Genomic DNA, 17500 nt, shown 5'->3' with positions numbered 1-17500 from the left:
AAACACTATGGCTGGTACTCATTTTTCCTCAAAAATGCTAAAAACAGCAACAAATACTCCCTCAATATTCACAGAAAATACATAATAATACAATAGGTTTGCTGCTTGTTACCTTTCCCATTTCCGGCGTCTAAATTCCGCCAAATAATTGAGTTAAACGAGAGAAAATTTTACGAAATTCTGAAGGAAGGTCGAGAGTAAACAATCATTGCATCTTTTGAAAGAAGAAATTACAATAAATGGTACATAGTATTCTTAATAAGAAAACATTCAATTTCTTTGTAATATTTGATATTCATTTTCATATTCGATGTATTTATGAATATCTTTACCAAGGAAAAATCGTAAAAAGTTAGAATCAAAAGATGGAGGGTACAAAATAATTTCATAGTAATTAATGAATTAAGTAATTTGTGATATAGAGTAACAAGCCATAAAATAAATAGTAAACCTAGAGAAAAAACAAGCCAAATTACGCTTCTTTGAAACCCAAAATATTTCTGAACGTATTGTATCTGCGGTCTCTCACAATAACAAAAACGTTCCAAGAAAATCCGTAACATTGGAATTATCTCTGAATTCCTCCTTTATTCTTGTCGTACATTCTCGAAAACTAAGAAAGGAAGGAATAACTAGTGAAGAAGGCTCGTGAACAGAGGTTTACAGTGGAAATTACGTAAGAAACCGTCGGCAGAATACAAGGAGAAAAATCACGTAAACCAACATGGTAAGATTGTTTTTAAAAGATTCTACGTTTTAATGTTTGTAATCGTAATTTCGAATTGATGGGGTTGAGGTGATATTCTGTGACCCATATGCGTATTTTGCATGTGTTTAACAACGAAAATGACGTTATTTCCCACTTAATACGACAAGGTTGAATTTGTTGCCATGATGCCGGCTGCCGGTCTGATACATTTGTACATCATGTACCTTATTTGTGTTAATTTTGTAGAGAATTCTGATAACATAAGTACCAAATGAACTACTTACAATGTTTACTGTCCAATTCTGTATAGAAGGTAAACTAATGTTAACCAATGATATGAACTCATGAGAGTTGATAAATTACACTAATTTCAGGGAACTCAAGATTTATGTGGGATTTCTAGTAGGATCCATCTTCCATTGATTCGAGGGGTGCTATAGATTGAACTCTCAAGTAGCCTGTGAATTAGAGTGGCTTGGCATCAGATGGTGTTGGTGACATTACCTGTTGCTTGTAAAGACCAACAAGCTTTTGCCATGTGTAGGTATATTTGAGTAAAGTACCAGTATGTTGGCCATAGCTGGAGTGCCAACAATTGTGGTATAGAATAACCAATTCCAAGACCAACTGAAAGAATTTTTATGATTGGCTTCACCTCAGTAAGTTCAAACACTAATATGGATCTTTGTCATAGCTGAGTGACAGCGATAACATTGGAATGACACTGATAATACTTGGTATGGCTTTGTGTTTTCTCTTTCTTTTGGTCATTCAATCTTTAGGAAAATAGTGTTAGATTTTTATTACATGGAATGCTTCCATTATTACCTGTCATTCAAGAATATGTTATCTTTAAATCTTATTCTGCTTTTGGAAGCTGAAATAATAGTGATATCTCATACGATGACACAGTTGTTGTCTACCATTCAAGTGTAATACTGAAATTAGTATCAGTATATATACTCACAATATTTCGCTTTATTAAGTTGTGAATATTAGGTGTATATGAATGTATGCAGAGATGTTTAGAAATGAAATGAATTCCCAGGTTGTATTTTTCTATTACTGCTTGATTCATTTACTGACTATATGATGATTTTGTCATCCCATGTCAGTGCTTTAAGGTACAGTTCAACTAGTCTTGTGTATGTGCAGGTTTGGCTGTAAGTGTGGTTATCTGGGCTGAATACCTGTCACTTTGGTGCAGATTCTAGGGGCTAAGGGGAGCCAATGATAACATGACTGAGAGCGTCTTTTACCTTGTGATTTCTGGGCTTTTCAGGGTGCAGCTTCAAATTATTGTCTGTAATTCACCGTAAGAAATTATCAGTATTTATAAAGTCAACAAAAGTCATATTACAGATTTTATGTAAACCATTTAGAGTTAATAATCACAAAATTGGTTCTTTATTACTAAAAACAACTAAACAGGAAATGGCCAATTTGAAACTGAGAATCTACACTCGTGCCGACGGCCCGTCAGACTAGTGTTAATGATTTTGAATCTGTAAATTAGTTTCCATGCTTCTTTCTTCAAAAAATATACACCATGAAACATGAAACTATGGTCAAACAGGGAATAAATCCTTGTGCTCCATGTTTCTCAAATGAGAAGTACTAAGCACAATGTTATTTAAGGGAGAGGCATGTATGGTCTATTATGGCGATGCTTTTCGCCTTTGAAACACTGCATCTAGCAGAGCAGTCGGATTCAAGTAGGGTACTAGACGTATACAAGACCAGTTGAACCTTGCCTTTCATTGGAATATTGCACATTCTCTTTAAACCATCTAAATTGCCATTTGTTTTTCCCAACAGGCTCGAAATGCAGAAAAGGCAATGTGAGTATATATATATATATGTTGCTGAGTATTTTGTAATCGACAAAAATAAAGTAAAGACTATTTTAAAGTGGTTGCTGCAATTTCATAGTTTGATAGAAAGTAGATCAAAACAAACACAAAAATATTTTAACAAGTGTTTTACAGACTTGAATGTACTTTGCAGGACAACACTGGCCAGATGGAGAGCAGCCCAGGAAGGAGGGGGACAACAACAGAAGTCACGGAGGCCATATCTTGCTTCCGAATGCGAGGATTTACGAGAGGCCGAAAAGTGGAGAAATCAAGTGATATCAGAGGTTGCTCGGAAAGTTTCACAGATACAGAATGGTGAGTGTGTATGCTGTGAAATTGAAAAACTTATTGGCTAATTTCAAAACTTTACTCAGCTTATTGGTAGGATTATGGTCTAAACAAACTGGAATACAAAATACTTTGTTTATACAAGACACAAAGAGATGTGAATTGATTCTTCTGTACTATATGGAGTTTTTAGAAATAAAAGTTGTGCCTGATGAACTGTTATGCCATAAATCACTTATGCGGTCCTTATGCCAGATTTTATTTTCTGAAGTAAGAACTTCTTATAAAATGCAAGTTAATAAACAACCAAAGAATAATTTGCAATATTGCTCTGTCTGTCTGTCACTCTCTCTGGCTTAGCAAACATATCTAGTAATTTGACATTTGTATATATTCTAAAAGAGCGTAGATGTGAATAAATGATTACAAAACACAAGATTTGGATTCAATATTTCTCATTCCCATTTTTGATAAATTGACAATAGAAATATAACAAATTAATGTTGCCTCGACAGCTGGTTTGGGGGAGTTCAGAATCAGAGACCTTAATGATGAGATCAACAAACTGCTACGTGAAAAAGGTCATTGGGAAGTCAGAATCAAGGAACTTGGTGGGCCGGACTATGCTCGGGTCGGTCCAAAGATGACTGACATGGATGGGCAGGAAGCTCCAGGGAACAGGTGAGTATCGGGTGAAGATTAGAAGAAGATTGGGATGGGAATAGGTGAAGATTAGAGAATGATGGGTAGAGATTGGGAAAGGATTGAGTGAAGACTAAGCCCTTATGGAAGCTTGTTGCAGAAACAGGCCTAGGACTACACACATTCAAACAAACAAACAAAACAAAACATAAATACACCTATTCATTGCCTTCTCATAGTTTCAGCATGGATTTAGTTCCTAAAATATGTAAACAGATTAATAGATAAAACATTTTGAGTATGATGATACATTTTTCTACTGCCCTATCAAAGTTGCTAATAAAGTTTGTCCATAAACTTAGTTCCCACAAGTACGTGAATATTTATTCTCAATAAGTTAATTACTTCCCCTTGTGCCATGCCTTTGTTAAATCCAATCCATCACCTTCCAGAGGGTATATGTATTTCGGAGCTGCCAAGGACCTGCCGGGGGTGAGAGAGCTGTTCGAACAGGAACCTCCAGCTCCCCCTCGCAAGACCAGAGGAGAGCTGATGAAAGATATCGATGCAGATTACTACGGTTACAGAGATGATGACGACGGTGTGCTGATACCGTTGGAGAAAAAAGCGGAGAGAAAAGGTGTTTATAACTTTCTATTATTTTTCAAAGTTCATGTTTGTGTATTTGGTTGAAGTGTACTTTTTTTTTTTTTTTCTTCATTTTAATGGATTTATTTTCCTGTTACTTTTCATGACCTTCTTGAGTCCTTCCCTTTCTTTTTAAAGTCTCTATACATTGCGAAAGATTTATTGAAGTACGAGTATTTTAGACTTCTTACTTGTAAAAAAAGTAGGATAAAGTATTTAAAAATTTCTTAACCGGCATTTAGTGTTTTGATTATCTTTGTTGAGTGTGATGTTTGATTGAAGCTTCTTTTTTTCTTTTGCTTTTTCTTCTTCTTTTCTGCTTTTTTTCTTCTTCTTTTTCTGCTTTTTTTCTTCTTCTTTTTCTGTTTTTTTTCTTCTTCTTTTTCTGCTTTTTTTCTTCTTTTTCTTCTGCCTTTTTCCTGGTTTCTTTTCTTCTTCTTCTTCTTCTGCTATTTTTTTTTTCTTCTTCTTCTTCTCTTTGTGTTCTCATTTTTCTGCCTTTCCTTCTTTTCCTTGTTCGTGTTCTCTTCTTATTCTTCTTCTTATTCATTTTCTTCAACATCTGCTTCTATTTCTCTTGTTGTTGTTGTTGTTGTTCTCCTTCTCTTGTTCTTGTTCTTGTTCTTCTATTTCTTCTTCAATATTAGTGATCCTTATCTAATCTGTTATTTATACTTACTTTATCCCTAGCAATAAAAACAGCTGTCAAGCAATACACGGAAAAGAAATTGTCAGCACTGTCAGACGATGTGGAAGACGAGGAAATAAATGAGGAAGAACATCAAGAGGAGGAAAGTGAGGAAGAATCAGATCATGAAGATGAACAAGTGAGTTTGCCGAAAGAAGGATTTTTCTCTTCATTGCTCATTAGGTTGACTTTTTAAAAACTTTTTTTTTTTTTTTTTTTTTTTTTTATTCACTTTTAAAAATTTAGGCAGTGGACATGGGAAGCAACCACAGAAATGTACCTTTATTTTTCTTGTCATCTCCTTGATGTGCAAAAATTTATGAATGTTTAATTTTCATGAATGAATCATGGTAGATTTTCCCCAGTACAAGTTAAGATCTTCATCATCCAAAATGAGCTAATATTATCCTGTTGTTTGATGTAGTTAAGCATCATTCCAAAGAAGTTGGTAGTCCACTTGGCATAACTGCTGGAAGCCTACTGAGGTCTTCCCAAGCAGTACCCTCCCTCCTAAATACTCTTTCTAAATTACCTAATTGTTTCTGACTAATTAGTGAGCCTCCAGCATTAACTGTATACTGGGAATATGACTCTGTCTTGGGATGATGCATAAGTCTTATTGTCTGGTTTTGCGATGATGGCCATACATTAGGGGTTAATAATGTCTTTTAGATTTGTTTGGGGGGTTTGAAATGGTTCTTACACAACTAGTCATGGAAGAATTATGTCGTTACTCTAGATTTATTCCAGTTCTAGATAAATACAAGCCTATCTCTTCTATTTCCCAACAGATGTCTTTAGATGAAACAGATGAGAGATCAGAGGTTCAGCGATTCATGGCTCACGTGCCCAACATCCCATCACAAGCAGACATCGAAGCAGCACTAGTCGAGAGAAAGAAACGAGAGTTACTACAGACTTTCTTGGGTGACTGAAATCTAAGGGGGGAGTGCATTGTTAACCAGCATTTCAAACATTTAGTACAACCGTTGTGCAAAAATAAAGAACAGCATTCAACTCAGTAAGCTGATATTACTGTGTATGTCAAGAAAAATGGTTATGTATTGTTTTATTCTTAATTAATTTATGGCACTGATTGCATTATATATATATAACATACTTGGGCAGTACTTAACGAGGAAGGACAGCTCAATAATAAAGATGGTACTCCATAATTTTCTTTCAAAGGGCGTTGTTCACATTGAGTGGAATAGGCATTTGCATGTGCTATGTGCAGAAACATTTTAAAGGTTAAATAGGTTATATATTTCCAAGAAAATAAAAAGACTGAAATGTACAGAATATTTCTGGTATCCCTTCATTGATTACAACTGAATAATGTATTTGATATAATCACATACATGGCTATACATATGCTATGAGAATTATCTAATATGTGGCAGTTTGTTTATATACTACAATTAGACCTTGTGAAGATTTAAAGATATTAGAATAAGTTCAATGTCTTGTTGTGGTTTGTGATATTGAATGTTGCATTCTTTCAGTTTCATGATATATAAAGGCCATATCAAAAGCTAAAAATAACATCAAGTTGATTGGTGTCCCCAACAGGTATTTTAGTATGTTTATATGTATATGTACAACCAAACATTATTTTTTATAATTTTAGAGGAAAATAATAATAATGAAAACTATGAAATTGTATGTGTATCCTTTTTATAGTACAGGCTTCTGCATATCAATCTTCTTCTTGAAATGATTATCTTTCCAGTGATTTTTGGAAGAGAAACTACACTTACCAGGATAAAAAGGCTAGTTTAGTGTGACAAGGCACCACGGCAGACAATTCTGGGCAGTTTTGTGACGTGTGAAATAAATTTCATCTTTTTTTTTTTTTTTTTTTGCTCCTGGTATTTTACCTTTTGTTCATCTTGCTGGTGCCTTTCTCATTGTTACATCTAAATTTCTCCTATTTCTTGTCCTACTTTATACTTCAGGGTCAGTGTGTGGTGTATTTTCTACCTGGTTAGAACTGTTATCCCAAGTTTACAAGTCACTTTCTTACAGCTAATTAACCCAACGGCTCAAGAGAAAACTAAGAATCAAATTGGAAATAGTATGAAGTACCAGCTAAGGAGGATGCTTCACTCCATTGTGATCAGCCTACTGTGAAATATTAGTATACTCTTTATATACTGCTCTCAGCATGTACACATTTGCATTTAGTGTTATGTTTCATTACACTTGACAGGTACACCCACCATCAAAATTTCACTGGCAGTCCAAACATAGATTATTAACCCTATGATGATGGGGTCTGATTCATTTGTGATGTAGTATTATGCAACAGTCTAGATTTTGTGGCTATGCCTAAGCTGTGTAAAGCCGGCCCACCCACTGCAAGTCATGACACGTTCACATGTCATAGACTGTTATGTCATGACAGCTATAGCTGTCACCGTCACTGAGGGTATAAGAGGGCAATACTTCCCTTCTTCTGCCGTGTCCTCTGTGGGTTTTGTTTACAGGCATTGGCTAAGAAGGGACAATCAACAGCCTTATACTTGAGGGTGTGGAACCTAGGAGCACTACAAAACATAATGTAGAGAGATTATAATGCCTTTAGTGATGAAGATGTCAATGATAAAAAAGATAATTCTGATTTGAAATTTCAAATTGGAAATTGTTACTGATATTTATCATTAGATAAATGGACTCTTATTTTAAAATTTCTAGCCCAGTATGAAATATTAGCCCTTGTCCTACAGACACTTTTGACTGCCCACCCTTCTGTTTAAGCTCCATTTTAATTACAATTACATTCTGTCATTACAAAATTATAAATAAAAGTTCTAAAATGACAATATACCATGACTGACTATCAAAAGAAAAAAGGAGGATCTATGTCTATGAAAGGATTGCTCTAGGGCTGGTTCACCTCATACCCAAGATTACTTTAGTTTTATAGAACAGGAGATAATTTTGGATCCAGAAGGTAGACAAACTTTGCTGGAAAACCTGTGGGATTCAAAGTAATGGTAAAGGCAAATCTTTGATTCATAAATCCTATATAACTTGCACAATAACTTATGTAATAAAGGATTGAAAGACTGTAAAAAGACATAAAAGAATGAGATCTGTATATTTTCAAATCATAACTCACAGTATATGATAAATGCAAGACCAGGTGTGGAGTACCATTTTCCAGCTCGGTCTGAATATGATAATAACATAATTTATTCAATTCTATTAATTTTTTTCAAATGCACCGGAGTAATAATATATATCAAAAACACAATTTGACACTTCTGAAACTAGAAATTGATAATTAATTTTCTGAAAGTAGTGCAGTTGCCTCAAAACTTTGCTGCAAACTTTTTCACAATACCTATACATATTCTTATCATATGCATGCCTTTAAAGCTGATATATGTATGTGCTTTATATTACTAATATATATATATAAAAAACAATATCTCTTGATTATGACTCATTTCAAATACTGTAACTAGTCTCTTCTAAATACTGCTTATTCTTCCTGTCAATTTCTTCCCTTACTGTTATATTTGGCTTTGAAAACAATATACAACAAAATTACACAAAAATGAAAAGAAAAGAATGAAATACAAATAGCTAAATGTGACAAAAAAATTGCATATTGACAGAAAAGTATACAATAGATTGGTCATCAATCGATGAAATGCAAAGGATAGTATATTCGTCAAGAATAAAATGCATTAAAGGAATTGACAAGCAGTACATAAAAAAGTGTAAATACAATTATGATATCCTTCAATAATTCTTGTAACTTTCATAAATCAAAAAGAAAAGGGAAAAATAGAGAGAGAGAAAGGGGGAAAAAGTCACATACAAGACATCATGACAACATGATAAAGCAATAACATAACTCTCTATGAACGTATCATTCAATGCCGTGCACCAGTGGAGTGTGCCGATGCTCAAACTCATGGGACCTACTGTAGCCTCATTATTCTGTCCTTACCAGGTTCTTTTAGAGATTTAAATCTCTGTGCCTGACTGAGGTTCCTGTTTTGTAACAACTTGTAATGTAACGTCTTCAACAATGTGGTGGACTGCCGTGTCATCCTGTGTGTGTACGACGTGTGTGTGTGTGTCGACCTCCTCCTCAAAGCCTCCCTCGCCTTCAGTGAAGCCTTCTCCCTCAGTAAAAGCACCAGCCTCGCCCTCCGTTTCCAACCCGTCACCCGCTACACACTCCTGGGCATCAGTATCTTCGTCACACAAGTCCGAGTCGGCAAGGACAGCAACCTGAAAGAAGGTAGAAGATGCATAATTAACTAGTTAGGTAGGCCAAGTGATAATGGTTGTAAATATAAGTAAGTAGCATTGAAAAAGAAGAAAAGGATTTTTTCTTTTTTTGTTATTGATGCCATTTGGTTCATATGTGGCTTATTCACACTGTCTTCCTATCAAAGTCTAGCATTTCAATACCTGTTTTAATGAAAAGTCCACATCCAAAATAACCATCTTTTATTTTTTTGCAATCCCTTTCAGAAGGAACGCAGAGTACCAAAAAGGATGGAAGGGTGACCGTCTACTTCAGATAGGAGGAAACCTTAAATCAACTCTTTTTAAATTACCTGGGCCAGGATATCAGCAGGTGCTGCTTCTCCATCCACTAGTCTCCCCTCTGCCTTTAGCCGCTCTTCTGCTCTCATCTGGTACCACTCCCGTCGAATCTCCTCCTCCTGTTGGGAGACAATTTTAGTACTGTACTGAAACATCTCATCAATATTTTGATACTAGACTTAAGTATACTTTTATATATTCTTCACATATTACTAAAAAATGTGATACATATGCTTTACATTACCATATTTCCTATTCACTTTACAAAGGGACTAAATCTTTCTATGGAGATTTAACTTATAAATAATCAAACTTGTAAGGGTGTAGAAATAATAAATTATTGAAATATCTGATATACACCTGATCTTCAATACAAACAAAGTCAAGATAGAATGATCTGAATAATCCTATATTTAATTCATATACACTTGCCACTGACATTGCGAAAAAAAACTGTTCTAAATGAAAATTAGTTCACAACAAACAAAACAGATAAATACTATTCTTCCAATTATTATCAACTCAAGTCTGAATGTTAGATAGTTTTAAGTGCAAAAAACCTGTACCTTGTTAAAGATGTCTTCAATATCAGGTAATAATTTCTCACAGGCTGTCGCCACTTCTGAAGGCTTACGAGAATTGTTTCTCCCAACGGATTCTTTGTATAGTCTCACCTCTCTGCGCAAGTTCTTCATCTTAACCTGTTGTAGAGAAAGGTCTTGTTTGTTAAATGAATGCACCTTGTACTTAACATACTGGAACCTGCATTTACACACACACAAAAAAGAAGAAGAAGAAGAAGAAAAAAAGAAAGATGGAAAGAAAGAAAAAACAAAACACACACAATGAAAGATTTTATGGACCTATAGTTCATATCAAGTGCATAAAGCAATCTTTTATATGTCTTAGACAGAAAACCTGAAAACCCACCTGGCACTGTCTCCAATTTTTCTGAATGCCACGACCTTGCAATCTCCTGGCGACACGTTTGCAAAGAGCCATCGACCGAATGAAGTACGATGGTGGGACCTGATTTGTGGGAGAATAATTAAAATAATGAGAATAGTTGTAATGAATAAAAATATAAAAGATCTTGTGTGAATAGTTGTATATCTGCGGTGTTCTTACTCACTCTCATGATCCCTGTCTAAATCTACTGACTTATTAACAGTGCAAATAAATGACAAGGTTTAAGCCTATAAGAAAATGCACTAGCTAATCTTTTATCATCTTGTATCTCTTTTTTATCAGTATTTTGAATTCCAGTTAAAATAATCAAATCTTATTCCTTGTCCACATTCCTCGCTATAAATCTACAAAGCTACTTATTTGAACACTTAAGCAGAGATGTAATGCAACTAAATAGTAAAGTATGATCATGATTCAGGACAGAAATTTTTACCATTACATTTTTTCCATTAACTTAGAGCAGTTTTTGACCAACCCTTATTTTCCTCTCCTGCAGATACAAGGTATAATTCACTCTTGCATTTTCATTTGTATGATACACAGGCAAAAGAGAGAAATTATTTTTACACGTTATTTTTGTGTAGTTATATTCCTGTCTTTTAGGTCTCTTTCCTTTTCTCAACCTATTCAACATTTTTCTATTTTTCAATGATTAAAAACTATTTACCCTTTCCTTTCATCGTAATATCTGTCTAAGGTTAATACTTTAAATATAAATAGGTTTCTAAAATGCCTTTCCAAATTTGTTTCTATATCTTAAACACTACTAAGTGGCACTATAAGAAAATCTGATCAAAAAGCATTAGAACATTATTAACTCAAAGTTTATTGAATATCAACCCTAAATCTATTGACAAAGTATTAGTGCAGAGAAGAGTTCAGCCGTTGTATGTAGACCCTTGACATGCCAGATTTTTTTGTTACCTTTACCATTAATATAGTTCACTAAAAAAAAAGAAAAGAAAGAAAGAAAGAAAAAAAAGAAAAAAAAGAAAACAAAGAAAGAAAAGAAAAGAGAGAGAAAAAAGAAAAGAAAGAAAGAAAAGAAAAGAAAGAAAGAAAAAAAAAGAAAAGAAAGAAAGAAAGAAAAAAAGAAAAGAAAGAAAAAAACAAAGAAAGAAAAAAAGAAAAGAAAAGAAAAAGAAAAAAATCTGACATCATTATCAACAATAATTTATCAGAAAAATTACTGAAGACAGAACAGAATAGAGGGAACTTTTGTACTCCACTGCCTTTAGCTCTAGAGATCGCACAAAGGTCTCGTGGATGTAAAGGGTCGATTAAAATGACTCAACTGATAATCAACACACCTGCGTAAGAGTTTCTCGCCAGACTCTGAGCAATGCTTCTGTGTCTCTCACTGACCAAATTTTGCGTGACGTACAGGTACAGATGTCCAAGTCGTTGTCGTGGAAATGTCCTGCATGGATTTAGAGAGTTCGTTTTTACTTTGATGCCAGATGTAGAAGTATATAACAATCTATTTGTACATATATATATATATATATATATATATATATATATATATATATATATATATATATATATATATATATATATGTATATATATATACACATATATATTAAAGCACGAATGTAAAAATAGGACATATGATAATTCAGATGTGTAGGCTATCTGTCCCTTCAGTCTTACATATGGATAATATTTCACAGTTACTGATATATACAGAGAAAACAGATAGGAAAAAGGAGAGAGGGAATAAAAAGGGAGAAAATAGTACAGTAAGAAAAAAAGGAGACGGAGAGGGATAAGGGAGAGGGATAAGGGGGAGGGAGAGGGATAAGGGGGAGGGAGAGGGATAAGGGGGAGGGAGAGGGATAAGGGGGAGGGAGGAGAGAGGGAGGGAGGGAGGAGAGAGGGAGGGAGGGAGGAGAGAGGGAGGGAGGGAGGAGAGAGGAAGGGAGGGAGGAGAGAGGGAGGGAGGGGGGGGAGAGGGAGGGAGGGAGGAGAGAGACGGAGGGAGGGAGGAGAGAGGAGAGAGGGAATGGAGGAGAGACGGAGGGGGGGAGGCAGGATGGAGGGAGGGAGGGAGGAGAGGGACGGAGGGAGGAGAGAGGGACGGAGGGAGGAGAGAGGGAGGGAGGAGAGAGAGAGAGAGAGAGAGAGAGAGAGAGAGAGAGAGAGAGAGAGAGAGAGAGAGAGAGAGAGAGAGAGAGAGAGAGAGAGAGAGAGAGAGAGAGAGAGAGAGAGAGAGAGAGAAAAAAAGAGATAGAGAAAGAGAAAGAGAGTGTCTCCATTAGTTACAAATAACTATATAAAAGAAAGACTAAAGACAAAGCGTTAGATTCTACTCACCAGGTGAACCTAATCTTCTTATTTTGTTGATGGGTTCTGATCTCTCATGTCCTCCGTCGGAACCGTCTGTACGCTGCTCGTAACATACTATGTGGTTACTCAGGTGCATGGCCCTCTTCCGAAGCGCTGATCTGGCCCTGCGTCTCCTCCTCATCCCTGAACCTGTTTGTTTACATGTTAGTCAGTTTGTTTTTGGCCCTTTTGTTGTGGCTCTTATGCAAGGCTTGTACAGCTTTCCTATTGCATTCCATGATTTGCGCAGGGATTTACCTGGGGGAGGTGGAGGTTGGGCACGGGGGAGAATCACTGGCTTGCGGTCAACCACTTCCCACTTCTCGCGGTTTTCATCAGAATCGCCAAGTTCAACCTATTGAGGGGAGAAGATGTAATGTGGGTAATTTAAAGAAATAGCTTTGATAATCCTCACAGATTCATGTCAAAGCAAATCTTATTAATCTTAGTCCTTCATAGCGGACCTAAGATGTTTTAAGGTTCTTGGAATTTGGTTTCTTCCCTTCAATCAATCTTCACCAAAAAATTGTGAATATAAGCTCTAATTATTTACCACAGAACATATAAGCAAGAAACATATAAAACTTGAAACTTTAAATCTTTGTTATTCTTACATAATTTTCTAATTCGTAACCTCAAATCTAATATACTGAGTCCTATTCAGTGCATTTCACATGTACTACATTCATTGCAGGTATGATTTCTACAATAATAACTATCAATTCATATTCAATGACTGTTGCACAAACATTTTTCTATGCCTAATCTTACTAACACCCTTGTTTCTCCTCCAATGAAACCTACTTTCACTCTAAATACAAAAGCACTTTATAACAAAATAAACACTGAACTCACATGTTGAGTGTATCTGTGGTCCTTTACCCTTCTTCCTTTCACGGTAGTCGTGGCTCCAGACTCCCCACCACTTCCGACAGACACAGACACACCGCCAGTTGAAACTCCCAAGGGTGGCTTATCATTTTCCATATCTGGGGCTAAATCCTTGGGAGGAATCATCAATAAATTACCAACTATGTATTTGTGATTTTTTTCTTTAAGGTGGTGACAATGTACAATACGCGACTTGATATCTTACAAGACATTAATTTTTATTTCTATTTTATGATAAATGCAAGGAGATGGACACAAAGTAACTCTTATTTACCTCCATATCACTGTCATCTGCATTGTCCTCCAGACCTTTAATCCGGAGATATCTAGCACCCCTGATAAATGCCTGGAGACGCTCCTGGTTGACACAAACCTGTAAAATAGAAACAAACATGTACAAAAATCAATGAGGGATCATGCTAAGAACGATATTATTGCTGACTTCATTTATGGTTTATAGAAGCTCTGATCTGCCAAGTACCAACAAGTGAACAAAACTTCGGAACTGATTTGTGACAGCTACATGTGGATGAGCAAAGAAAGTTAATGTGTCTGCCTCAGGATTATGACCTTATAAATCACAAACCTCTACAAAAGTCTCTTAAATCAGTCTTATCATATCTAAAAATATAAGCACTATTAGTTGGCTCATATAAGTGGCATCTTGGGGGACTGCCCATCTTTCTTCTGTCACTAAGAATGGTACTTGAGGGATAAAACTCAATTCAGCTCTCATTCTTTCACTGCCACTTATTGCCAGTTCCTCCTGTACGGAATCTAACCAATCTCAAACATTTCCAGTGCTCTTTAGCTGTGTTTCTAGCATCTTTTGGCACAACACTAATAAGTCTTGGCCCACTAATTAAGACATTTTTATCACACATCTGTCTTCATCTGAAAAACTGAGCATTTAGAACATTTACTACCAATACATCAAAAAAAGGTTAATACCAACCAACAAAAACAATGAAATAAACTTCCAGGCTCTTGCCAACTGTAGACAGAAAAGAACAAGATGCGAGAAGGATGATGAATTACCTGACCCGTGTACATGAAATCCACCATGGCCTTCAGCTCTGGGTACCGGATCTCCATCGGCAAGAGGACGATAGGATGCTTGGATGGATTGTCCTTTGAGGGAAAAGAAAAGAATAAAGAGAAATAAATAAGCATTTCGGATTCAGAAAGAAAATATTTTTCTTAAAAAGTTTTAAAAAATAAAACATTTGAAATTTTCTTCCAAAATATTTCATCATAATTTTTTTGGTTTGATGAAAATGGGAACGGGAATCAATTTCATATACTATTTTCTTATCAACTGACATTCAAGTATAGAAAAAATTATTGGCAATACTTTAACATATAGTTCATAGTCTAAACACAATCTTAGGTACCAATTTATGTTAAATCACTTCAAGATTAAATTTCATTATCTCCTTAAAATTATAAGAGATCACTTTAACAGCAAATAGACAAATAGATTATGTAAACATCTTTTCCAGGCAAACTTATGATAATGGCCAGGGTGTATTACTCATGCTTAGTCCTAGTTCTTGAGCCATCTGTGTCCTTTCTACTGGGCTCGGTGGCTAGGAAGGCCTCAGAACATTCATCTTTTGTCATAATCATATATTTAGGAAAATGCAACTATTTTCTCTTCTTTATTTGACAGTCAGACTATAGATGATTAGACCCCCGACCCCCACCCCAAATAATTTGCAAGTCTTGACTCCCTTACCAAACAGATTGCCTAAGCCAGGCCAGAAGCATGTTAACCCCCAACTTAAGCCCTTTCATTAAGGCTGCTCGTGGAACATCTGCTTACACCCAGTCACTCCCTTGACCACCTACCCTCAAGAAATCCCGAAAGTATGTTGAACACGCGGCCAGGATCAGCTGGTGGGCGCGGACCTTATTTCCATCTCCACAGACAACAGTCACATCTACCAAGTCGCCCTCTCGTCGCAGGCCGCTGAGGGTGTTTACCAGGGAACCGTGATAGTTGTTCCACAGGATGCAGTACTGGCTTCCGTCCATCTTGCATCAGTCCTGCCGATGTGGAATTGGGTGTGAGGAAATGGTATTACTGGCATTAATCTTATAATCCTTATCTTGATTACTATTAGTATTATCTTTATTATCATTATTATGATTAGTGTACAGTTAGTATTATCATTATTATTATCTTTATCATTATTATTATCATTATTTTTTTCATAATGAATATCATCCTTATCATCATTATCATCCTTATTATCATTATTATCATCATAATCAATATCATCCTTATCCTCATTATCATTATTATTATCATTATTATTATCTTAATTAATATCATCCTTATCATCATTATTACTATTATAATTATTATCATCATCAGTTGGGAAAAAATATCATTATTGTCATTTCCATCATATATATCTATTTTTTTCACCACCATCTAGGTAACTAGTAAAATATTGATGATTTTCACGTGACACTAAGTGGGACATCTCTTCATGAACACACCATAAATAAAATTAGTAAAAACAAATATCTCAATATACTTTTACACCATTTCTCATCAAACATTATCGGAAAACATTTATCACGAAAAAGCACCATCCAGGATCAGTAACTTCTGAAATCTGTCTTAGGCCCCCTAAAATCAATTCAAATAAAATAAATATATGAATATTCATATATAATTATATCTAAATATGCATTCATATATCTATATATCTTCATGTATCTATATCTATAGTCCAAAATCTATACATCTTCATGTATCTATATCTATATATCTATAGTTCAAAATAATTTTTTTCTATTTATCCGCACATGAAAATATAAGCTCAACAAAATAAAAAATGAAATCTAAGTTATTCCTATTAGATATCATATTCAAATATTACTTAATAATCTTCTATTTTTCGTGAGTTCTGTATGAATCACATTTCTTTTTTCTTCCAGTGTCATTTCCATTTTAGTCATTTTCTTATTTATTCCCATTCCACATCATTTTTTTCGGTCTAACTTTCTAATTATCACCAACAAAAGTTCTCTAAATGGATATTCTTCTTCTCATAATTGATTGATATGTAATGAAATACAAATACACGTAGAAATATGCAAAACCTACTTAATGATTTTCTATTAATCTATCTATATATATTTTTTTCTTTTCTATTTACACATACAACTTTTTTTCTTAAAATTATGTAAATCTAATTTCATATATATACATACATACATACATACATATATATATATATATATATATATATATATATATATATATATATATTATATATATATATATATATATATATATATATATATATATATATATATATATATATATATATTTATATGTATATATATATATATATATATATATAAATATGCATATATATATGTATATATATGTATATGTGTGTGTGTGTCTGTATATATAAATATATAAATAAATACATATATGTTTATATGTATATGTATATGTAAATTACTTTTTTGCGTGTATTCTGCTTTTTCTAACCAAAACTGGCGGAGAATCCAGCATACATCCTAGCTACAGGCACTGGCTATTCCAACAAACTTCCATGGAAGAAGGAAAAGATGGAGGAGAAAGGAAAAAGGGAAGGAAGAAGGGAAGGAAGAGTAGTAGGAAGAAATGATGGAGGAGGAGGAGGAAGAAATGGAGAAGGAGGAGGAGGAGGAGGAAGAAATGGAGAAGGAGGAGGAGGAGGAGGAGCAAATGGAGGAGGAGGAGGAAGAGGAGGAAGAAATGGAGGAGGAGGAGGAGGAGGAGGAATAAAAGGAGGAAAATGTGGAGGAGGAGGAGGAATAAAAGGAGGAGGAGGAGGAGGAGGAGGAGGAGAAAGAGAAGAAGCAGGAGGAGGAGGAGAAAGAGAAGAAGAAGCAGGAGG

General features: G+C 34.9%; 3 protein-coding genes across 3 annotated transcripts in view; 1 reads left to right on the top strand and 2 right to left on the bottom strand.

Annotated features, from left to right (window-relative positions):
- LOC113805007 (uncharacterized) overlaps positions 1-212 on the bottom strand; it is an 8170-nt gene extending 7958 nt beyond the window's left edge. Inside the window, exon 1 of the mRNA XM_070117508.1 lies at positions 113-212. Within this exon, the coding sequence (XP_069973609.1) occupies positions 113-121 (9 nt within the window). The 5' untranslated portion in view covers positions 122-212. The remainder of the gene's footprint in view (positions 1-112) is intronic.
- A 305-nt stretch (positions 213-517) lies between these two features.
- On the top strand, positions 518-6483 carry LOC113805000 (pre-mRNA-splicing factor ISY1 homolog). The gene is made up of 7 exons (XM_027355913.2): positions 518-727; positions 2528-2550; positions 2717-2880; positions 3369-3534; positions 3948-4135; positions 4834-4970; positions 5623-6483. Exons 1-7 carry the CDS (start codon positions 725-727, stop codon positions 5764-5766), a joined length of 825 nt encoding a protein of 274 aa, XP_027211714.1. The 5' UTR covers positions 518-724; the 3' UTR covers positions 5767-6483.
- Positions 6484-7919: 1436 nt separating this feature from the next.
- The window catches only part of LOC113804999 (uncharacterized), a 10617-nt gene continuing 1036 nt past the window's right edge, over positions 7920-17500 (bottom strand). Inside the window, exons 2-12 of the mRNA XM_027355912.2 lie at positions 15444-15641; positions 14631-14723; positions 13867-13965; positions 13557-13703; positions 12960-13056; positions 12690-12851; positions 11683-11792; positions 10334-10432; positions 9970-10104; positions 9415-9522; positions 7920-9082 (exon numbers count right to left, since the gene is read on the bottom strand). Of these exons, the coding sequence (XP_027211713.1) occupies positions 8813-9082; positions 9415-9522; positions 9970-10104; positions 10334-10432; positions 11683-11792; positions 12690-12851; positions 12960-13056; positions 13557-13703; positions 13867-13965; positions 14631-14723; positions 15444-15629 (1506 nt within the window). The 5' untranslated portion in view covers positions 15630-15641 and the 3' untranslated portion in view covers positions 7920-8812. The remainder of the gene's footprint in view (positions 9083-9414; positions 9523-9969; positions 10105-10333; positions 10433-11682; positions 11793-12689; positions 12852-12959; positions 13057-13556; positions 13704-13866; positions 13966-14630; positions 14724-15443; positions 15642-17500) is intronic.

Source organism: Penaeus vannamei, chromosome 40 (assembly GCF_042767895.1).
Source record: "Penaeus vannamei isolate JL-2024 chromosome 40, ASM4276789v1, whole genome shotgun sequence".
Taxonomy (NCBI): Eukaryota; Metazoa; Arthropoda; class Malacostraca; order Decapoda; family Penaeidae; genus Penaeus; species Penaeus vannamei.
This window is presented reverse-complemented; position numbering and strand designations above follow the sequence as displayed.

What these genes read in the sequence shown, in the direction of transcription:
- LOC113805000 (XM_027355913.2), top strand. An exon ending in CGAAATGCAGAAAAGGCAAT is followed by an intron (nt 2,551 to 2,716) that starts GTGAGTATATAT and finishes TGTACTTTGCAG; the next exon opens with GACAACACTGGCCAGATGGA. An exon ending in CAGATCATGAAGATGAACAA is followed by an intron (nt 4,971 to 5,622) that starts GTGAGTTTGCCG and finishes ATTTCCCAACAG; the next exon opens with ATGTCTTTAGATGAAACAGA.